General features: G+C 39.7%; 1 protein-coding gene across 9 annotated transcripts in view; it reads right to left on the bottom strand.

Annotated features, from left to right (window-relative positions):
* Positions 1-24,775, bottom strand: part of usp32 (ubiquitin specific peptidase 32) — a 201,969-nt gene that overhangs the window by 134,298 nt on the left and 42,896 nt on the right. Inside the window, exon 3 of one of the 9 annotated variants that reach the window (XM_048612812.1) lies at positions 23,859-23,981. The exons of the other annotated variants lie outside the window; for them this stretch is intronic. Coding sequence (XP_048468769.1) covers positions 23,859-23,900 — 42 coding nt within the window. The 5' untranslated portion in view covers positions 23,901-23,981. The remainder of the gene's footprint in view (positions 1-23,858; positions 23,982-24,775) is intronic. 9 annotated transcript variants of the gene reach the window in all.

Genomic DNA, 24,775 nt, shown 5'->3' with positions numbered 1-24,775 from the left:
AAACATCAGCTTTGCTGCTCCTCTGATGCTGCTTGGCCTGCTGTGTTCATCCAGCTCTGCACTTTGTTATCCCAGTTGGATTTGTCCTTTTTTTGTGTACAGGACATTGCTGTGCAATTTTCCACATTATCAGGTAGATGCTAGCGTTGCAACTGTACTGGAAGATTTTGGATAGGGGCATGAAAGATTCTGGGGAACAAATCTTCAGTATTAGTGCTGGAATACTGTCAGGCTCCATAGCCTTTGTACTATCCAATATCTCCAAACATTTTTTGATATCATGTGGAGTGCATCAAATTGGCTGAAAACTGGTATCTGTGATAATGGGGACTATTGGATGAGGCCAATATGCATCATTCACTTGGCACTTCTGGTTGATGATTCCAAAGGCTTCAGCCTTATTTTGCGCTGCTGTGTTGGTCTCCCTTCATCATTGAGGACCCATCACTGTAGAACCTCCTCCTCCAGTAAGTTGTTTAATTGTCCCCACCATTCATACTGTGGCAGGTCTGCAGAGCTTAGATCTGATCCATTGGCTGTGGGATTGCTTAGTTCTATCTTTCACTTGCTGCTTATTGTATTTGGCAGGTAAGCAGTCCTCTTTGGTAGCTTCACCAAGTTGACACCTCATTTTTATGAATCTCCGGTACTACTCCTGGCATTCCCTCTTGCAGCCTCCATTGAACCAGGGCTTGATGTTAATGGAGTGAGGAACACACTGGACCACGAGGTTGCAGATTGTTCTGGTGTACAATTCAACGATGGTCCACAGCACCTCACGAATGCCCAGTTTTGAGTTGCTCAGTGTGTTTCAAGTCTGTCCCATTTAGCACAACAATAGTGCCATTCAACACGATTGAAAGTACTCTCAATGCAAAGGCAGGGCTTCATCTCGACAAACACTGTGCAGTGGTCCATTTACCAATTCTGTCATGGACAGATGCATCAGCAGCTAGCAGACTTTAAAGGACAAGGTCAAGTATGATTTTCCTTCTTGTTGGTTCCCTTACCACATGCCACAAACCCAGTCTAGCAGCTATGTGCTTTAGTACTTAACCAGCTCCAACTGTTGTGCTCCTGCCCAGCCACTCTTGGAGATGGACATTGAAATCTCCCACCCAGAGTACATTTTGTGCCATTGCCACCCTTTAGTGCTTCCTCCAAGAGTTGTTCAACATGGAAGAGTACAGATTCATTAGCTGAGGGAGGACAGTACCTAGAAACCAGGAGATTTCCTTGCCATTGAAGCCTTCAAAGGGGTCTGGAGTCAATGCTGAGGATTCCAGGACAACTCTTTTCAAAGGTATACCGCTTTGCCACCACCTCCCCAGGGTCTGACTTTCTGGTACATCAGGACATATCCAGGAATGGAAATGGTGGGGTTTGGGACTTTGCCTATAAGGCACGATTCTGGAGTATGACTATTTCAGGCTTTTGCTTGACTAGTCTGTTTGACAGCTCTCCCAATTTTGGCTCTAGTCCCCACAGTAGTAAGGAGAACTTAGCAGGGTTGATGGGGGCTGTTTCTCACTGTTGTCTTTTCCAGTACCTAGGTTGATGCCAGGTGGTCTTGTCAAGTTTAATTACTTCATAGTGAATGAAACAACTGAGTGGCTTGCTAGGCCATTTCAGAGGGCAGTTGACAGCCAAGTATATTTCTGTGGGTCTGGAGTCACATGTAGGCCAGGCCAGGTGAGGATGGTCAATTTCCTTTCCTGAAGAATATAAGTGAACCAGATGGGTTTTTTCCAACAATTGGCAATGATTTCATGGTCATCAGTAGATTCTAAATTTCAGGTATTTTTGATTGAATTCACATTCTACCATCTGCCATGGCAGGATTCAAACCTGGATCCCTAGAACATTACTTCAGAGATAGTAGGAACTGCAGATGCTGGAGAATCCGAGATAACAAGGTGTAGAGCTGGATGAACACGGCAGGCCAAGCAGCATCAGAGGAGCAGGAAGGCTGAAGAAGGGTCTAGGCCCGAAACGTCAGCCTTCCTGCTCCTCTGATGCTGCTTGGCCTGCCGTGTTCATCCAGCTCTACACCTTGTTATTCCTAGAACATTAGCTGAGTTTCTGGATTAATAGTCAAATGATAATATCACGAGGCCTTTGCCTCACCATTAACAGAAGAGATAACATATAAAGATAAACTGTTTCCACTGGTTTAGAATTCTTGAACCAGGGGACATAGACTGCTCAGGAGAGATATTAGAAAGCGCTTCTAAATTAAGGGTGGTATGTATTTGGAACACTCTTCCACCACAGCATGGATACAGGATCAGTTGTTAATTTTAAATCCGATATAGATTTTTTTTTTTGTTAAGTGAAGGAATTAAGGGATATGGGCCAAAGGCAGGTATATGGAATTAAGGCACAGATCAGCCATGATCTCAGTGAAGGGCTGAATGGCCTACTCCTGTTCTTGGATTCCTTACTGCAAATACAAAAAGTATGTTCCCCAAAAAAAAGAATACACATGTTTAAACTTAAACATTTTTAATGGTTGTTTTTCTACATGTCCTCTTCTAACTGCTTATTAGCATGTTCTGCTTTCAGTGCCAAAATAGGCAGCAGAGTTGCCAATCCCAGGTCTATGACCCAAATACATAAAGATATCGAAATTATTCTAAAGTTTCATATATTTCTGGAGTAATTTTAGAATTTTTTACAAACCAATTCAAGAAATATAGCAGTAACATGTCCCCAAGACACATTGCTACTGCTACTGATTTGGTTGTCAGAAAAGTCAAAGTTCACCAAGCATTCCTTTTCATCTCTTAGAAAAGAGACATACTTCCAAATGGCCCTTGGACCAGGAATCAGACAAAATATCCTGTCACTTCTTGTCATAATATATCACTCAGTTCACATGATACATGACTAAATAACAAGAGACTGGTTTTGCGACTCAAGCTAAAAACTGGAATATCTACTTTTCCTTTGGCACATTGAAAACCTCACAGGGACATTTCAGCATTTCTTGGTTACTTATCCCAATGTAACTCAGCCTAAAGACTTTGAACACAAAAACTAATTGCATTGGTTTCAATAACTTTGAATAAATTAATAAATCCAGTTATAGTTATTTTTCTTTGCAAGATTAGTTTAAAAAGCCATTTGTGTGATGTTAATTGCTTGGCCATGCATGCCCTCCTCAGCCCTGTTCCAGCCTCCAACTGCACTGAGCACACACATCTTCCACTCAAGCTCCAATGTCCTCGCCCTTCAGACACCTCTACCAGCATGATGTGCCCATCCCACAGGGCTGCATCTTATTAGCACATAAATAGTCCACATACTTGCCTGACCCTCTGCTGCCACCTGTTGAATGCTTCTGTAACTTTCAAATTTCTCCAATGCCTCGCGTGAATTAATTTTCTCAGTTCCCAAGATGCCAACATTCTGATCCAGTCGCGAGTTTCCCCTAAACAATCATTGCTACCATCTCTCTTTGTTCTTGAGCACCTAATTTGGCTGATATATTCCCCACTCCTCACCAACCAAACATTTCCTTCACACTGTTAGCCTTTTCACAGCCGGTACAAAGCCCCCATAGTCAGTCGCATAACACCCCATGTCAGTACTGGTTTTATTACACACACAACTGAAGTGCTTCTAATTTTACCAAATCATTGCATCTAGCCCAATACTACTAATAGGACTCCTGTTCATCAACCGACTATTAACATGGCACAAAACCTACCGTGTAGTACTTCAACACAGTCATACGTTAGACTTCGAAAACCCCTTGCACTATTCCTAAACAACAACGTAGGTATTCCAACACTCCAATCATTCTTCCCAAATCTGAGCACCATTTTCTCATTGTTAAGGTATCCTGATACTGGTGTTATAACCTTCCTTGAATTGAAATAGCAAAACAATGGCTGGTTACACTACTGCAGAGTGGTGAGCATTTACGAAACCTTCATTTGTTTACAGGATGTAGGCATCAGTGGCTGGGCCAAAATTTATTGTCCAATCCCAACTGTCCTTAAGATGGAGGTGAGCTGCTTTCTTGAACCACCAGTCTACAGGTGCGGGCACACTCAGAGTACCATTAGGAAGGGGAGAATGACAGAGGCTGGTGAGGTGTGCAAAAGAAAATTCAAACTCAAATACATTGCAAACCAAGACTATACTCACACTTCATGGGTCTAGAACATCTCTGCATTCAGACAGTTCATGTCCCTCCCCACACCCACCTCATCCCACATGTGCTAGTGAGAATAAATATTGGAAATATCCATGTTACAATCTCCCAAAAGCTCTTACCGTGACACTTATTACAAAATTAGCTCTACAAGTCCTGGAACCCTAACATCCCAGCACCAATTTTTCATTTTAGACCTTTCTGCTGGCTGCACAGGGTGTATCTCCATTTTTACATTCAAAAGACAGACTTGCCATTGCATCACAAGCAGATGAATTAATAAGGAGTGTTAGAAAAATCTGATAATAGAAACTAAGACTTTTCCATATGGCACAGATATGAAAGATTTATATTAAGAACAAATTGACAGTAAAAATATTTGTATCAGCTCCAGTAGTACTGCACCAGAACTTCTCGTCAAATTTAGATTACCCAAAGCTGGGAACCAACTCACCAGGGACCTCTAAGGATGCAAGTAGTTGAGAGGTACTATATATCTACCTCTCAAGTTTGGAGAAATGAAAAATGAATTGGAAACCATTATTTAACAAGAATGCAGCAGGGTGGTGGGGGGGAAACGACTTAGTTATTTTCTCTGCTAACCAAACAGTCATAGAAAACAGTCAATGAAATAATGCATAAATCCCTGAAAAGAATTCTGCAAAGTTACATTTTTTACAAGTTAAAAGCACAGATGAAGCAGCAATGAACATATTGCAAAATGTTCCTTCTCATGTCTTAGTCTCATCTCCAAAAGGAAGTTTATGTTCATGTAATTTAAAATAACGAAGACTGTAGCTGTCCATGTGTCTGCCTTGGGCAAGCAAAAAATCTACTAGCATTAGAAACAAAAATTAGAAAAAGAAAATTAAGATTGAAGATATAATAAAACAAAATACATGGTCATTCAAATCTAGCCCAACAAATGGCCAGTCATTAAAAGTTAACAATGATAATAGAAGTAGGAAAGGAAAACTGCCACTTCCCATATTTTTACATCACTTTAGACTTTCCCATCAGAGATAAATGAATCATTTGCTGAGCTTACCAGCCAATCATGCCCACATCTCATTAATGATGAAAAAAAAGTCAAGTGTGACTGCCATCGCACAGTGGGTGCTAGTGAAGTCAAGGGCATTGTGCAATTATAATTAACAACTTGGACAGTCATTCGCTTGGGGTAGTCAGAGGATTGTCTCACTACAGTCCAGGGAGTGGACCGTGGTCAGTCCTGCAGGTTTAGTGCAAACAAATCAGGGAATTTATGGCATGTCAAACAGGATGTTGTATGGGGATTAGTCATCGATCAGGGCTATCCGTCCAAGTAGGTCAGGAGGCCGGAAAACTATCGGTTCTGGCAGTCAGTGGAATGACAATCAAGACAGTTTATTAAACATACTGTTGTAGTAGGAAAGTGGCCGAACTCAATGTTGCCTCCTGACAAACTCAGTGCTGCAGCCCGGGCAGTAAGCTTTGGCAAAATAGCTAGCTTCCCCCAGATGCAGGGCATGATAGTCTGTGCACACATGGTGTTGACAAGGCTGTTACATAAAACACCTGAATTCATCAATAGAAAAAAAGTGTTCTTTTCCATCAATGTGAAATCTTTTATGATCATCAGGAGCATATCTTAGCAGTCTGTAACAGATGCCCCGGGAGCTGACATGAAGCCTATATCCTTAAGAACTCATATTGGATTGGAAAGGCCAGATATATTGCAAAGATGATTACTGTGGAGAAGGGCTAACCTCTGCGACCATGGTTGATGGCCTCCATTTTATGCAACCCCATCAAATTTCACACATACACTACACAGCCCATTTGTCAAGCAAGGCTATGGTGGAACAGACAATCATCCTGCTGAAGCTGAGGTTCTGCTGCTTAAATCAATGTTGGATATCCGGACAGCGCGTGCCACATAATCCTAGCACGTTGTAATGACACTTCCTGAGCTGGGAGAGTAGCAGCAGTCTTAAGGACAACAACACTGAACAAGAGAAACATCACGTTCTGCATGATGGAGCAGAGCATCAGATGCTACAATCCAGATGGGACTTCACCGAAACAGAGTTCCACAGGATAAGAGTTTGATATGATGATCATTTGACTGTAAAACTGTTGGTGCTCGACAGCTTCTGTTTGTTTTCTGTTAACTTTTGCTGTTGATGAAAGAAGTTGCCACTTTGAACTATTTGTAGATTTGCCAGTATATGATGGTCCCACATTGAAAAAAATGAGATGATATTGGGCTACATTGGACACTGGGAGAAAAGTAGTACTGACGTAGTGATATAAGATGGGACATGACTAAGTGCAGGTCAGCCGTGTGGCTTGGTGCTTCAACAGCAATAAAAATAGGAACAAAAACAAAAGTTGCTGGAAAAGATGAGGTCTGGCAGCATCTGTGAAGAGAAAACAGAGTTAACATTTCCGGTCTGGTGACCCTTCCTCAGAACTGATGGTAGCTGAGAAAACAATGCTGCTGCCAGACCTGCTGAACTTTTGCAGCAACTTCTGTTTTTGCTCCTGATTTACAGCATCCACAGTTCTTTTGGTTTTTAATAGATGTAGGAATATGCACTTGTAAACAGTGTCAGCTATGTCACCTGTGTAAAGTTTTGGCAAAGATCTGTAGCTCAGGTCGTGAATAAGGTTGTTGACTTGCTCGCTGAGCTGGCTTGTTTTTGAACTGACGTTTCATCACCATGCTAGGTGACATCATCAGTGGACCCTGCGATGAAGCAATGTTATTCTACTCCGCATGGAATGTGTGTGTCTGGTCCATTATGGTGAGTACTGTCATTTCCAGTTTTGATCTGTATGGGTTTGTACATGGGGTCCAATTCTATGTTTGTTGACTGAAGAATGGGTGGAGAACCATGCCTCTAGGAATTCTCCGTGCATATCTATGAATGGCTTGGGGTACTATGGTTACCTTGACCCAGTTAAATTGATGGCCTTCATTATCTGAATGTACCAATATTAAGAAGAGTCCTTCATGCCGTTTTGCTGCTAGTTGATGTTCATGCGTTCTGATGGCTAGTTTCCTTCCTATCTGTCGGATGTAATGTTTGTGGCAGTAGTTGCATGGTTCTCTGTAAACCACATTCATTCTGCATGTTTGGGAATGGGGTCTTTAATCCTTGTGGGTGTTTGTCGTAGAGTAGCTGTGGGCTTGTGGGCCACAATGATTCCTAGTGGTCTTAGTAGTCTTGTTGTCAGTTCCGATACATTCTTGATGTAGGGCAGCGTGGCCAGTGTATTAGGTTGTACTGTGTCCTCCTGTTGTTGTTTTGTAGGCATCTGTGGATGAAGTTGCAGGGATATCCGTTTAAAGCGAGGATCTTGTCCAAGTGATCTTCCTCTTTCCTGCGTAGTTCTGGAGCGTTGCAGTGTGTCCTGGCCCATTTAAATAGTGTCCTAATGCAGCTTGGTTTGTGGACGTGGGGGTGGTTGCTGTGGAAGTTGAGGATTTGATCCTTATGGGTTGCTTGTCTGTATACTGAGGTTTGGAACTATGTTTGTCAATTGCTTTACTTTAACATCCAGAAACGGAAGTTGATTGTTCTTTTCTTCTTTCCTTGTGAATTTAATCCCCGTGAATACGCTGTTGAGGAGGTGGTGGGTCTCTTCTAATTTGTTGCGTTTAATAATGACAAATGTGTCATCTACGTACCGAATCCACAGTTTAGGTTGAATGCGGGGGGAGGGTGGTGTGTTCCAGTCTTTGCATGACTGCTTCTGCGATGAGTGACCCCATTGGTGTACCGATGATCTGTTTGTATATCTAATCATTAAAGACAAAGTGTGTGGTGAGGCAGAGGTCTAGTAATCTAAGTATGTTGTCCTTGTTGATAGAGTTGCTGGTCTGTATTGCTGATTCCTCTAACAATGTGGCCACTGTTTCTTTAGCTAGTGGGATGTCGATTGATGTGAATAAAGCTGTGACGTCAAAGGACACCATAATCTCGTCGTCACTGATTTTTGTTCTTTACTAGGTGTTTCAATCTCTGTTGTAGGTCCTTGGCCAATTTGTGTGATGGTGTGCCTGGTAGGGAAACAATAGGTCTGAGAGGGATGTCTGATTTATGTACTTTAGGCAAACAATAGAGTGTGTGTGTGTGTGTGTGTGTGTGTGTGTGTGTGTGTGTGTGTGTGTGTGTGTGTGTGTGTCTTCTGTTTTCATTCTCATGAAGTCTGTCTTGGTTATCTGCCCTGCATTCATTAGTCACTTCAGTGTCTGGGTGATCTGATTACCTAGCTTAATATCGGTACATGCAGACAATAAAAGGCCATCAATTTAACTGGGACAAGGTAACCATAGTAACCCAAGCCAAACATAGACATGCACAGGAATTCCTAGAGGCATGGTTCTCCAACCATTCTTCAAATCAACAAATGTACAGAATTGGACCCCATATATAAATCCATACAGATCAAAACCAGAAATAACAGTACACATCATAACGGACCAGATAGTATAAATTCCAAGCAGAGTAGAATAACATCGCTTTAGCAGAGGCTCCACTGATGATGTCACCTAGCATGGTGACGAAACGTCTGAACAAAAACAAGCCAGCTCAGCAAGCAAGTCAACAACCTCATGTCACGGTATATGTTAGTTTGTGGTTTCTTTCCCACTACACGTGCAATAATGGGCAATTCTAGACAACCAATGCTTGAACAAGTGCACGGTTAGGCTTCCAAGGACATTGCCAAAGTCCAGGAATTTCACAGTATACCAGCAGTGGCGAGAACTTCCACAGTTAGCAAGTGGGAGAACAGAGAGAATAGGGCAACTTGGAGACATGATGCATTGTTAATAAGGCAAGATTAGCACAGAGCACAACAGAACTTCCTCAATGTTGCAGAAAGAAGCCCTCCATGAAACTCAGCAAATTAGGTAATTTCTGATAGGATTCAGCCCTTAAATCTTGACTGCGCACAATACATAACCCTTCAACTGATGACAATCCAGAGAATTGAGTTTTCTGGACTCGAATGATTTTCCTGAAATCAACAAACATTACAATGTTACTAAAAGTAATGAATGTTGTTTTATTTTTAGTAATGTATAATTTAACAACATAACAAGAAGTGTTTTAAAAAAAAAAATCAGCACGTTGTTCAGTGATTCCCCTTTCTGTTCATTATCAAGGACAAAATTCCTCAATACAAATTTTCACTTTCCATTGACGTATTTACCAGAAGTGAAACTCAGGCAAAAGTACCTCTTAACTGCCTTCTAAAGTCAACCTGCAAAATTGCCTGGGGTGTTTCTGCATCAAATCAGTCATTTGATCAGTCTGAAGTTTGAGATGCCTCACCAGTGATGAAATGGTAACATTATCAGTTACGCGTATTAAAAAATGATATTGTCCAAAAGACTGAAATTCTGCACTCTCAAACCTATTTCAACCAAAACTGAATTTCTCTTGCTTAATTCTATGGGAACTTGCGCTTATAAATAGCTCCCATTCCTCAGGTACTATCCTTTCCCTTTCGGTCCGCATCACCTCCTTTTTAAAATTCCTTCTCAATCTATCAACATGTTTGGGAAGATGCCAGTCTTGGATCTATGGTTGAAAAATTTGGCTAAGCGCCCTAATTCTGGGACACAAGTCTTTAGTACTGTTACTGGGAACTGTTCAGAATCCATACGCTTTGCAATATCTGGTATTTCCAGCTGTTACTTGATAACTTGTGCAGTGGCTCAAATGTCTCAAAATCCATAACTGTGATGGTGGGAACATCCAGAGAAGGCAGAGGTGGATTGTCCATTTGGCACTTCTGGCTGAAGACTGTTGCAAATACTTGCGCTTTGTACTCACGTGCTATCACAAGATGCCTCATAGATAATCAGTTTTGATTTGCTAGATACCTTCTGAAGTTATCCTACTTAGCACATTGAGGGTCTTTCAGAACATAATGGATAGATGAAACGCTCAGTGTAAACTTGGAACTTGATCTTCACAGGGACTTTGCAATGATCTTTCTTAATAAGCCTGCAATGGATAGGTGTATCTGCGTCATATTGCTGAGATCAAATAGGTTTGCCTCTTTTTGGTTCTTTCCCAGTCTGTCACAGACCCAGTCCTATAGTTACGTCATTTAACACTCAGCCAGCTTGGTAATGGTCTTTTCCACCCAAAGCACATTCAGAGTCCTTGGCAATCTCTGTCTAACTTCCAAAAAGAATTTCACACTGAGGAATGGTTCTTCAGTATATGAGTAAAGGTAGCGATCATCAGGTGGTTTCCCGATGATGTCCGGCCTGATGCCATGGTGACTTCATGAAGTCCTCATTATTGAGGATTCTCAGGACAATACCTTGTGACTGGTTAACACCGTGCCACTGTCTCTGTTGTGTCTGGCCTGTTGGTGGAACAAGAAATGGTCAGAGAATGTGAATATGATGCCTGAGACATTAGTTGTAAGGTATGCATCCAACAGTATGATAATGGTCAAGCAACAGCCAAACAGAGTCTGTGGGACTATTTTCTCAATCTTTCCTAGTTAGTAAGAAAGACTTCCAGGTTTGATAAGGCTGAATAGGGTCATTGTTATTTCCATTGTCAATAACAAATGCCTGCAAGTTTATCCAGTTTTATTTCTTTTGAATTTTCAGCAGTAATTTGGGATATCTGCATGAGTATAAGACTATTTAGAGGACATTTGAGGAACAACCACCAAGGCAGCATATTTCCTGCCTTTGCATTGTAAATGGATTACAGGCAACAGTTTATAGAGAATGGAACATGAGGGGCTGGCCTGCAGCATGCCTCCAAACCCAATAATTCCAAAGGCATAATGGAGGCTTTCAACAACAGCAAGTTTGACAAAGGCAAAGAGAGACCAGTACTAGAGGTGAGAAGTCTTCATAGTAAAGAGAACATGCAGCTTAAAGCCCATCTTGAAGTTGCATAAGGTTCAGAGCAGCCTGGTTCAGTAAGAGCTGCTGGCCCAGAAGTGGGATTGGAAGCTTGACAGATGATAACAATCGTCTGGATCTTCCCAATGTTTAACTGGTAGCTCATTTGCAAAGCATCCATGATACAATTTTGGAAAAAAAATCAGCTACCCACACAGAGACAGAAGCACCTAGATAGTCAAGAGTGGAACTGAGAAAGGTCAGTATCTCTTAGCAGTACATCAAAACCAAATTGTTGGAGGAAGGTGGTGCAATCAATTGATTAAAATAAAAAAAAAAAATCAGAGGGAGAGTGCACCATAGTCACAATTAGAAATGTACAAAAGATAAGGCTGAAGCATTTGCAACAATTAGTAACCAGAAATGCTAAGTGAATGGATAATTCTTTTACACCTTTTCCTGAGGACCCCAGCATTATAGATGCAAGGCTTCATCCAATTTGATTCACTCCCCATGATATCAAGAAAGAAGCAAAGGTTCTGAATAATGCAAAAGCTACAAGCACTGACAACGTTCCAACAATGCTACTGATGTGCTCTCCGGAATTTGCAACTCATCCAGACAAGGTGTCACAGTACAGCTATAATGTTGGCATTTAACTGGTAACGTGGAACATTGCCCAGCTAAGTTCTATATGCAAAAAGCATGACAATTCCAATCTGGCCAATTACCACTCCATCAGTCTACTCTTGCTGATCAGTAAAGTGACAGATCGGGTCATCAATGGAGTTTTCAAACAGTGTCTGCTTCACACTATCCTGCTCGCTGATATTCAGTTTTGTTCTGCCAGGTTACTCAGTCCCTTACCTCATGACCAATTTTGTTTCAAATATGGGCAAAACATCTGAATTTTAAAGGGGAGGCTAGAGTGACAGCCTTTGACCAAATATGACATCAAGGAGCCCTCGTAATACTGGAGGTAACGGGAATCAGGAAGGAAAAAAAAAACAACTTGCCACCGGTTGGGGTTATACCTACTAAAAGAGAATATGATTGTGGTTGTTGCGAGGTCAATCAAATCAGCTCCAGGACATCTCTGTAGAAAATCCCCAGGATAGTGTCCTAAGCCCAGCATCTTCAATAATGACTTGCCCTCCATCATGAGATGATATGTGACTCTTCATACAAAAAAGCGGTCCCTGTCCAAATGCAGCAATAATTGGACAATCTTAGACTGACAAGCAGCAATTAACATTCAAACCAAGCTTGTGCCAGGCAATGGTCATCTGCAATAAGAGAAGTAATTTAACGAGATTCCTTTGACATTTCAATCTCATAACCATCACTGAATTAGCCTAAAACATCATCTTGGGTGGGAGTGGGGGGGCATTGCCATTGACTACAAACAGAACTACACTAGCCATATAAATACAGTGGCTACGAGAGCAGGTCAGTGACTATCGATCATGACTCCCCAAAGCCTATGCACCACAAGGCATGAGTCAGGAGTGTGATAGAATATTCTTTACTTGCCTGAACGAATGCAGCCCGGACAAACATTCAAGATTGATATTATCCAGGACAAAGCAGCCTGCTGGCACAGCCAGCATTAATAAAAAGGCTTTTGCTCCATCATCAAATCAGATGTTTGCTACTGAGACCAGATACTGAAGCAGTTCATGCCCAAATGCAGCAACATCTGGGCAAATTCAGTATTGGACTGAAAAGTGACAACTAATACTTGCACCACATAAGCACCAAGCAAGTACCATCTCCAACAACAGTATCTAACAATTGTCTCTTGGCATTCAGTGGCATTACCATAACTGTATTTCACCACTATCAGTACCCTGTGAACTACCAGTGCCCAGAAAGTGAACTGGACCAGCCATATAAATACCATGACTGCAAGAACAATTCAGAAACTAGGAATTCTCAGAGCAATTAGTCACCTCTCAACTCATTAAAGCCTGTACACCATCCACAAGGTATAGATTAGGAATGTAATAAAATACTTTCCACTTCCCTGGTTACATTTGGCTCAAGAGGCTCATCATCATCCAAGATGAAAGCAGTCTATTTAATCAGCATCCCTCCCACTACCATGAACATGCACTTCCTCCACCACGAGCACAGTGGCATCGATGTGTACTGTTCACATGATGCAATGATGCAATGATGCATTTCACCAATGTTCCTTTGATAGGTCTATCTAAATACACAACATCTAGCAGCATGGAGGACAAGGGCAGCAGACACATGAGAACACCACCAAATGCAAGTTCCCCTCCAAATCAAAAACTATGATGAACTCTATCAATTTCTTCACTGTTGCTGGATCAAATCCTGGAACTTCCTTTCTGACAGCACTGCATTTTTTGAAAACAATAGGTTAATTTGTTTTATCAAACTGTTCAGAAATGTTATTACACACCTCTAGAGCAGGTGGGACTTAAACCTCAGTTTCCCAGTCCAGGGATAGGAACACTACCACTGCACAACAAGAGGATCTGAAACCTCCACTAGATTACCTGCAGCTGTTCAAGATCTCAAGGGCAATTAGGGATGGTCAACAAATGCGGCTTTGCCAGTCATAACCACATCCTGTTAACCCAATCAATGCCTGCCATTCAAAACTCTCACCTTCACATTATAATCCTATGTCCTCACCATTGTCTTATCTTTGTAACTTCCTCAAGCTCTATAATCTGCCAAGAACTCTGCATGTCTGACCCTGGCCTCTTAGGCACTCGTCACTCCCTGAACACCATAATTTATGTTTAATTACCCAGGCCCTAACTCTGGAATTTCTTCCCTTTCTTTAAGATCTTTCCCAAAAACCACTGTCAACAATATTTTAGTCATCCTTTCTAATGTCTTCTCTTGACTCCATGTTCATTTCTGTCTAATTAAACATCTATGAAGTATTTTTGGATAGCTTGCTATATTACAGGCATTGTGTACTGCAAAGTTACCTTTACTTTAGGGAATGTTAAAGGACATGGCACCAATCATCAGGAAACCGGAATCTAAATATAACGTCTATTATAATGACCATATCGATAAAAAATTTCTTCCGGTACTGCACAGCCAACAGTTTTATATTTTCAAGCGCTCAAGTATCTGACTATACATTCTCAGAAATCTTTCAAAAATTAACTGTTCCAATACTAATGCAAATAAAACACTAGTTGAAACTAAAGTGTGATTCCTCAATCGGGAAGGGCTAACTTTCTAGGAGGTATCAAGTTCAAACCTTGCGTTCTCATATCCCCAAAAAGGAAGAAGAGGGAGGAAGTAAAAGTATGGATGGACAGGGAAACAAAACAATTGACATCAAGATTTACATGAAGCATCTTAAAACAGAAACGCAAAAGGTACCATATGTCCAATTATTAATATTGTAGCAGATGCCTTTTCATGGAAAACTAAATAAGCAACTTCAGTTCGCCCTGTGGTAAGACCAAATGATGCGTCACATCGAAAGCCCAAAGCTGAATCAAAGCTACGATTATTAACATTATTTGAACAAAAACTACATGTTCATTTGATGCAAGATGGGTTCAAAGTCCATTTTCTGGGTTTTCTATACATCAATAGTGACTTCACTCCTAAAGTATGTCAATGGCCATAAAGCAACTCAAAACATCTGGTTACCATGAAGCAGCATATAAATGCTACTTACTTTGAATGCTTAATAATAACAACATCTATTGTTCACAGTTAGTGCTTAACTCACATTGAAATGGTGGAGTGGAAGACCTGTGTAACAAACAGGTAAGATTTCCTGCAATTGGCAAAGATATTCAAACTCGCATTGAGACTTCGTTTAGAATCGCTCAGCCTCAAGGTCTTGAAAAATTGCTCAATTTAAAAAGATTGAAACTAAATTCAACAACTAAGAAATATCTTATTTTTATTTGTTGCAGTAGTCGTAACAATTGCTAACCAAAACATATTCATTTTGGTAATATGTACAGTTCAAGCAAATGAAAATGGAATTTAATAAGAGTCTGATGTTCTTAAGGAACTTCTATGTCTGGAGTTTCAAAGCATGCAAAGATAGAACAGATAAAGTAAAAGGGACCAGGAATATGCAGTTTTTGTTTCAAACTGCACAAGAAATTGAGTTGTGAAGGGAACAAAGCTATGCACACTTCTAAATTACCACAGCAATCTAGTCTGGTAAATTTGTATCTTAAGCACCATATGTAGCTAACAATATATAGAGCCTCCTAAGTCAATGGACAACAGTGAACAGATATTCAAGATGGCAACAGAAAGACTAAGAAACTTAATACTTCCATATCTTATGGAAAACAAAAACCACACCACAAAGACAGTTACATTTTAACTGTAAATTTTAAAACTGAACTTTTTTTAAAAATTGAGTTACAGGATGCGGGCATCATTGGTTAGGTCAGCATTTATTGCCCCGAGAGCAGTTAAAAGTTGACTAGTTTAATACGTGGACTTTCTCAATATTTTGACTGAGAATGAACCAAAGTTTTTATTAAGCCCCATGCTAAATAAGGGGCAAAGCATTTTAAAGACAATAAATCAGATTCTAAGACAAAATTTAAAATTTCTGTACCAAAACAGTGAAGACAGTACAACAACTGGATGCTGAGAAGATGGCATAAATAGAATAATCAAAAACTAATTAAAATTAGTTGTGGGATGTTAAAGAAATATCTTATTGGACCATATTCTAAAACTAAGGAGTCAGTAAATAGCAAATAGTAATATACTAATATCGAAATGCTTTACCTTGATAATTTCCTTGAAATATCAAAATGTGTTTGCATGAAACATCCAGAATCCTCACATATCTAACTGATGCACAAATCAGTATCAGTCACTTCACTTAAAATTCTTAAACTTTCTTTCATGTTATCTGATCAACTCAAACTTGCTTTTGAACACTTAAATACATTTTATAGCAATTATATATTATTTTAAAACATCAATGACACATAACAAAATGTAAAGAGCAATCTGTAACCTATAAATGAGCTAATCAAGAACCTGTGTGATTTAAAGCATTCTTTTTAATCTGCTTAAAAAGATCCCCGAGTACACTACTGTGGTTGACCTGTGCTAAAAGCAGAGTTACTAACACTGGGTCAAATTGTATTTGGAAATTATTTCTTCACAGCTTCAAGTAAGTGAACATCCAAGTGCAGATTTTAACGTGAAAGCATACTGATATTGAACATAACTTTTTGCATTCATATTGCAAAACTTATTTAGTGCTGGAAATAGTACATTTTTAAATCTGTAATCATTTGGGAAGAACAAATTGGCAATTTTCAGTGAACAAATAACTATAACCCATATCAAAAGTGGAATGATTCAATATCCATTTGGTGCAATGACATTAATTGTGATTTCACATCCAGAAGAACTGTAAACCACAACATCTAATTCTGTATCCTATGCTACGGAATTCTGTGAACAGGGAGAGATGGCGATAGAAGAATAGGTCAACCGGGAGACAGCAGGGAGGATGCATGTCAGCATTGGGGGGGGGGGGGGGGTGTAGAAGAGGCTGAGGGGCGAGGTGAGAGAGAGCGCGAGAGAGAGTGCGAGAGAGGGAGAGCGAGAGACACACACACACAGAGTGAGACAGTCCATCAATTACTTTATCACAAAGTGCTCTATAAATTGATTAAAGACTACGAGTCTTCAGCAATTAATAAGATAATGTTACAACCAGTCACAAGTCTACTGTCCTGGATTTTGTTGCCTATATCATGCTAATCTTGCAGACTACAAAGTGGAAATAATTGACTTAAATGTGAAATATTTGACAGTATTGGAGACTTCTAAGTACATTACTGAGGTTGATATTAAGTTAGATTTAATATTACTCACAAATAGAAAGCAGAGCCTGGTGTTAAATATGAGGATTCTCAGGGAAGAAGTAGATGTGACCAGTAAAAATTATTGAAATGTGTTTCTCCTGCCTAAACTTTTAAGAAATATATAGATGAAAATGGTAGCTGTATTTTCATGAACAAATTTACCATAACACAAAGCAAGTCACTAAGGTTTAAGATCTGGCTAGCACTCAGAAGGAATTTGGAAAAATTAAGAAAGCAAGCTAAATAAATACGGGTGATGCCAGAAGAGGCATGGTTACATAATGGATGAGTTTCTCTTGGGTTAGTAAACTGTAAGAGGTTGGGTGTGATTCTTGGTTGAATAGCAATGCATCCGATGTATAAAGACTGCAGTCAGAATGGGTTCTAGTATTGAAATACATTTAAAGGGCCTTAAAAATAATCTCAGTTAATCAGGGAGAAGAGGAGAACACCATCTGCATTAATTAGTTGGGCCACTTGGCCTGTCTGTGCTGCAAACAGATTGTAACCCTACACCGGCTACCTTTTAAAGCAAAGAGGATTTGGAGTTTATATATATAAGTAAGCCATTTTTGCAACCAATTAACTGTTCTCATTTCTGATAATAGCACTTTGCTGAATTAGCGTGGTATAACTGTTAGATTTGGGGTTTAAACAGATTATTGGGGTCCAAACAATATCTCTGGCTTGCTCAGATGACGATCAGCACCTCGCTAAGATATTCCCCATGCTTCCACTTCTCGATTGCAAACAACTGCCAAACCTTAAACAAACCATTGTTTGCAGCAAACTACCCAGCCTTCAGGATAACATTAACCACAACACTATACAACCCTGTCATGGTAACCTCTGCATGACATGTCAGATCTTCGATATGGACATTACCCTCACGTTTAGGAATACCACCCACCACGTGCACGGCAGATACTCATGTGACTCGGCCAACATTGTCTATCTCATATGCTGCAAGCAAGGATGCTCCGAGGCATGGTATACTGGCGAAACCATGCAGACGCTACGACAACAGATGAATGGACACCGTGCAACAATCAGCAGACAGGGATGTTCTCACCCAATGGGGGAACACTTCAGTGGTCAAGGACATTCGGCCTCGGATCTTAGGGTAAGCATCCTCCAAGGTGGACTTCAGGATACACAACAATACACAGTTGCCGAGCAGAGGCTGATAGCCAAGTTGGGTACCCATGAGGACGGCCTCAACCAGGAGGATCTTGGGCTCAAGTCACACTACAGGTGACCCCCGCACACACCATCTTTTCATCCCCCCACCTCGCGCACACAATTTATATTTACAGATACATTTTATTTTGTTCAAAAAGCACACAATTTATAGACAGACAGTCAATGTGGCTTTTTATCGACTCCTACTTTAGAAATAAAACTAGTCTGACTCCCAACCAAAATACAAGCAAATTCTAAACAAGGTCTCACTTAATATACATTGTCTGACCTAAAATGTCACCTCTTCTTTACACTGATAAAACCTTTTGTTCTCTTAGGACTGTGACTTGAACGGAATTCAGGGATTTATATCTTAATATTAATCAATGAAAACCTTCTCCCCAATTAAAGATTTAATAGTATTTTAGGTTTGTTTAGTACATCCTCATCAATGGTGTGAACCTTTGACCTTTTACTTATAAACTCTGTGTCTGATACTACCTCTCTCACTAACACCTGAAGGAGGACTGACGCTCTGAAAGCTTGCGTTGTCAAATGAACCTGCTGGACTATAACCTGGTGTCGTGTGATTTCTGACTAAATCCATGAATGGCTGAAGAACCATTAGCTAAAGTCACAACAGCTCCATAAGGTCCAGTAGACAATGTACAATGATTTTTAATTTATGTACACTGAGGTGACCAGCTGCTTTTATGCTTAGTTATCTCATGATTCAATGTTATGTATTCTAGTGCATAACAAAGGAAAAAGATTTCACTGATGTCACAAAACAGGTCTACCATGCAAATCAGAGCTATGGATTATTGACACACCCCTATTTAAGTCAAAACAAAATGCTTTCTTTACAGAATAAACTAATGTCCTCAAAACAGTAAATAGATACAAAGCCCAATAATCAAGTCCAATAGGAATATAATGTTTTCAGAAGAACTTGCAAGCAGACTAACAGCTGACCCCACAAAGAAATCAAGCAGAGGAAAAAGAAGTTCCATGCAGAGGGAGCAACCCAGCTATCTTATCCCCTTTGTTCCTACAAAAATATCAAGTGATTACGAGATCGAGTTATCATACTTCCACTTAACTGCCAGCTCCAAAAAACTGCCCATGAACCGAACAATCAAGTGATTTTTTTTCTGGCATTAATGAAATCTATTCCGAATGGTGTCTGGAATGAATTAAGTTGCTAGACCTGCAAAAGGTAATGAGAACCAAGATGAAGACAACCGCTGTTAACCAACCGCACTGCTTTCTTGAAAACTTAAACTCCACAATGTAACTTTGTTAGAGACAGGCACAATGTAAGTTTCCAAAAAGATGCCACTGTTGGCAATCTGCAACAAGCCCATCAAAGCTACAACTTACTCTCAAGCCATTTGGAGCAGCTTGCAGTGAAAAGACATGTACTTATTGAAGACAGTGAGCACAGGCAGCAAATTGCACAGAATTACAAATCATTAATACAAGATAAAGAAATGGAAAATTATGTAGTCCATGAAAAACATCTACAGACTACCTTTAAATAAAGGCGAAATACAGCGGATGCTGGAAATCTGAAACAAACAGAATGCTGGAAAAACTCAGCGGATCTGCCAACATCTGTGGAGACAGAAACAGTTAAATGTTTCAAGTCCAGTATGACACTCTTGGCAGGTTCTGAAGAGGAGTCATGTCGCACCATAAACGTTTCTCTCTCCACACGTTGCAAGACCTGCTGAGGTTCTCCCAAGTGTTTGTTACAGCCCAACCTTGAAGCTATCTTCGAAATGAATTCCACCTCAAAAGGTAACAGTCACATGCTGAAGTAAAATGCAACAACATCGATGCTGTATATGAAGCAGTAAAGGCATAGAGGGCTAAAAGCAGAGAAATCAAGATTTGTTTATAAATATACCTCACAATGTGTATCATCTAACAAGTGGATTTTACAAGATGCAGTATATCCAATGCATTCAGTTGATCCAAAATAAAGCTTCACTTTGCAACTTATGAAATAATTTTAATCAAAACTAATTGCAAATAACCTGTATACTAAAATTCTTAGTAATGGAACTTTTTAAGAGAATAATATTTGGTCACAGAATTCACTTCCAATGATCCACCACACTAAGATATATTTATGATATGGGATAAGGTTATATATTTATGAATTGTTTAATCATGGACTACTTAATTATAAGGAAATAAAACTCAAGTGATGTTGAGCAGTTTACGAAGTCCAAGAGATGAGTGTACTTGCCAGGGAAAGCTCTGTAGCATTCTTAATTTTCTATGCACTGGAATTTAATGTGTTCATGATATTTTCATTTTATAACAAAGGAAAATTTGAAATACATGGTGTATCAAAATACTGGTGGCCTTCAGCATTATTACAGCTGCAGAAGGGAAGCTGGCTGCATGTTTACCTCCTCCTGACAAACATAAGACATGCATTAGAATGGTCTTGGGAAAGCTACAACACATTCTACTAATTTTTGACTGAACTCAAAGTGGTAATCTAAGGAGGTTCAAGAACAGATCGTAAAAACTAAAAAAAAAGGAATTTTGCAATTTAATACAATTTAAAATCATGCCATTCATCTCTGGTCTAAACCAGTTACTGAATTCTTGCAAGTGTACAAAATATGGAACAATTCCCAAATTAACAACTTAGTAGGCATACACATTATAACAGTAATATCAGTGAACATAATATTAGCTTATTGATACTACATCTTCATTTTTAAAAATGGACATTTCAAAACTTTCAGTCGCATCAAGAATATAACATGAAGCCCTCGATATCAAACGGTGATAGAAAAACTTAAATGGTCACTATTAAATGTATAATGGTGTTAAAAAAAGAACTCTGGATGCTGGAAGTATGAAACAAAAATAGGAATTACTGAAGAAACGCAGTGGGCCTGGCAGCATCTACAGAGAGAAAGCAGATCCAATGTTTCGGATCCAGTGATTCTTCCTCAGAACCTGAAACGTTGGCTCTGCTTTTTCTCGACTGTTGCTGCCAAGCCTGCTGCGTTTCTGCAGCAATTCCTGTTTTGGTCTAATGGTGTTATTGTTTAGGGTAATTGTTTTTGATTTTTTTGGAACGGGGGCAAAAGATTGAAAAGTGAAATTAGCAAAGAGCAAACAAAATGAAGACAACCTACATAAAACCAGACTGCAGTCATAAATTTCCACCTCAACCCTCATTAAGAAATAAAAGCAATCACAAGGACTTGTCACAGTTTGATCCACAACCTATTTTATTAACATCTTGAATGATTTTACCAATAGAATTTAATGCGATTTAAAAAAGCGAATGAGCATTTTATCTTGAAAATGGTTGCAAGAATCCATGCTCAAAAATGCATGATACAATTTGCATTTCTATTGTAACAATAATCTGGTGTATTTAAACATTCTCTCAAAGTTAGTGAAACATCCCACAGGTGATTCAGAGGCAAGACGTTAAGAACTATTAGCGCAGGCATGACTGAAAGATGTATTTTAAAAGGGACAAAAAAGAGATTTAGTTGCAAAAGCAGTATGGGGCTAAGATAATTGCAAGCTTGGAGAAGAAACAAAGCATGCAGAATAAAAAGGGAAATGCTAACTCATTAAGTTACAATAGCAGAATTTTGAAGAAATTAGAGAATGCGCATTGAGAGACCAACAATAAAATTAGTACGAGTGTGAACCTGGAGATGAAGGAGGGTCTGTTGACAGTTCTAACAGTGGAGGGTATAATATACGCTGAACAAATGAAGCAAGCAGCCTTGGTACTGGATGTGGGGGGGAATAACGATTCCAAGTTAGTCGCAAACTAATAACAAATTCCATTCTACCAAACTCCCATTCTTATAAGGGTGCAACCAGCAAACTCTCCATCTTCTCAAGTCCTAGCCTCCCAAACTTGCATCCATTGTTCCTGGAACCAAATGCTTAAATCTCTCCAATCAGGTTCCAACCTCTGTCACAGAACTGAAACTGTTCTTAAGTTTATAAGTAGCAGCAACCAGTCCAGAAAATTAGTCTATTATTAAAAATAGAGGGAAATTGTGAAACATGAAGGCACGAAGGGATCGCTGGGAACCCTGGTACATGAAACAAAGGTGGCATGCAGGTAGAGCACAAGATTAGAAATGCAAACGGAATATTTTTGTTTATTCAAGGGGAATGAAATATAAAATTAGGAAACTTTGCCATTGTTATATAGAGTGTCAGTGAGTTGTATAGTGTGTTTTGGTCACCTTGCCTAAAGGAAAAAAATGTTATGACTATGACGGGAGGAATGTGTTGATAATCAAGCCCCACTCCTCCACAAGTTGCACTATAATGGAATCGTATTATGGAAGGAGGCCATTTGGCCCACCGAGTCTACACTGACCATCCAAAGAGCATACCACCCAGGCCTAGCCCCCTACCGTATTCCCATAACTCCACTTTTATTGTTGTTAATCTACTTAGCCTACACATCCCTGGACACTACGGATAATTTTAGCATGGCCAATCCACCTAACCTGCATATTTTGGACTGTGTGCATGGGGGTGCAGGGCCGGGGGGTAAAACTGAAGCTCCCAACCGAAACCCCAAACACTTCAACCAAGAAAGGGAGAAACAGCCTTGAAATCTTAGTGCAAGAATTTCTTCCTTATGAACCCTGACGTTTGTGAAATAGAAACCTAGACCAGAAAGGGTTTTAAGGCAACATTCAACACAGAGCCTCAATTGCTTGTAAAGTCAGGTTTTCCAACAATTAAGGGCAATAAACCCCATCCTTTTTCATAAGACCTTTGATTGGCTATTTTTCCCGAAAGTAATTTGCCTTTCTGTATTCAGCAGGTGCATGATAGCCCACAAGCTGTTGACCTAATTATGACAAAATCCCATCAGATCTATCATAAAAATCCTTTTTAGTCCAAAACTTTCAATATCTTCAGCTTTTCCACAGACTGTATGATTTTAAATTAAGTTTAGAGGCTTAGCTTGAGAAAAAAAAAAGTGGGTTTGTGTGCACTTCTGATAGACTTGTGAACCAGCAAGATTTATAATGAACCCTCAAGGGCTCATTACAGACTTGCAGAACTTGGACATTTTTTTGTTTCAGATTATAGACCTTCCAAAACAATACACCTTCAAGAGTTAAAGGAAGCTGATACTTCATGCATACGTGTAAAGCATTCCCAACTGGATGAGCATAATCTCCTACAAGCAACTTGAGAATTCTGATTGTTTCTATCAGAAGGCAACACCTCGTGAAGCAGTGCCCAAGTCAAATTAGGCAGACAAGCAGCAAAAAAAAAGTGGAAAACTAAACCTGAGTTACATGTGCATGTACTGCAGATCCACACAGTTATGTCCTACACAGACTCCAATCATCATGACAACTTCATGAAATCATTAGAAACTCTTGCATTTCATGGCAGAAACAAAGCACAGTTATGAAAAATATGCAGATCGTAAAGGGCTTCCAGAAACTTACATCCTGCCAGTGTGTGAATGAGCAGTTCATTCCAAAGTGAGAACTACTCAAGGCAAAAACCACATATGTGCACTAACTTCCACGACACAAAACTGGTGCTCCAATTTACTGAAGACAACTACTTGTGACCTGTGATGCCAGATCATCCATTTGGAAACAATGATGTGGACCTCATAGCAGCTGGTGCATGCCCATCGGTCCAACCCTGCGAAAACTCAGAATATTGGCAATAAACAGCTAAACAGTTACCCATAAATAAAAACACGGCAATTCATAGATGACAAAAACGTTACCTCTCTCCCTTTAGTTGGATTACCCTGGCATTTCAGAATCATCCACTTTGTGTTCTAAATCTTGTCTTAAAAATACTTTTGAAAATTTTCAAATCCAGGAAATAGTCCAGTCAAAAATCCAAGCTACAGGAAAAATTAACAGTATTGTCAAAAAGGATTATATTTTACTCAAATCCATTGGTGTCACAATTGTCTTCCGTACTAGCACTTACATCATACATGATCCTGATCACTGTTTTGTCATCGGGCACATCTTTACATCAGAACTGTTAGTCCAACACACATTTATTAGAATCAAATCCTTTTTCCAATGCATGTACCTCAAAAGGCCATTTCCAACAGTAACAAGAAAATTAATCTACAGCTTCCACATCTGCTACTACTAAGTAGAAATATATTTCTACTGACAGAGATGCTGAATCAGTTTCTAAAAATGAACACATTATGGCATTATACTAACTTAAATACATGTTGCTATACTAATACTTGGGTTTACAGAACATCTTCATCATAGACAAACTTTTAGTAAAGTACTTTGCACCACATTACACAAGGAAATATTAGAAAAGAAAGCTAGAAACTCAATGAGGTAGATCTTAATGAGTGGTAAAAAGGACAGGAGTGGACGCAAAGAAAACTTCAGGCACAAATTCTAACATTGACAGCCACTTAAGTATGGATGAGCTATGGTGGGACAATTAAAGTCAGAGATGCACGAGGCCAGAACTGGAGGAGTACAGAAATCATGGATGGTCGTACGGCAGGATAGTTCTGGAGATAAGGAAAGTGGGAAACCGTGGTGATATTTGAAAACAATAACAAGAATTTTAAAAATCAAGGTTATACTCGAATGGCAGCTAAAAGTAAATAAAGTTGCTGGAAAAGCTCAGCAGGTCTGGCAGCATCTGTGTTTTTTT

Source organism: Rhincodon typus, chromosome 26 (assembly GCF_021869965.1).
Source record: "Rhincodon typus isolate 14 chromosome 26, sRhiTyp1.1, whole genome shotgun sequence".
Taxonomy (NCBI): Eukaryota; Metazoa; Chordata; class Chondrichthyes; order Orectolobiformes; family Rhincodontidae; genus Rhincodon; species Rhincodon typus.
This window is presented reverse-complemented; position numbering and strand designations above follow the sequence as displayed.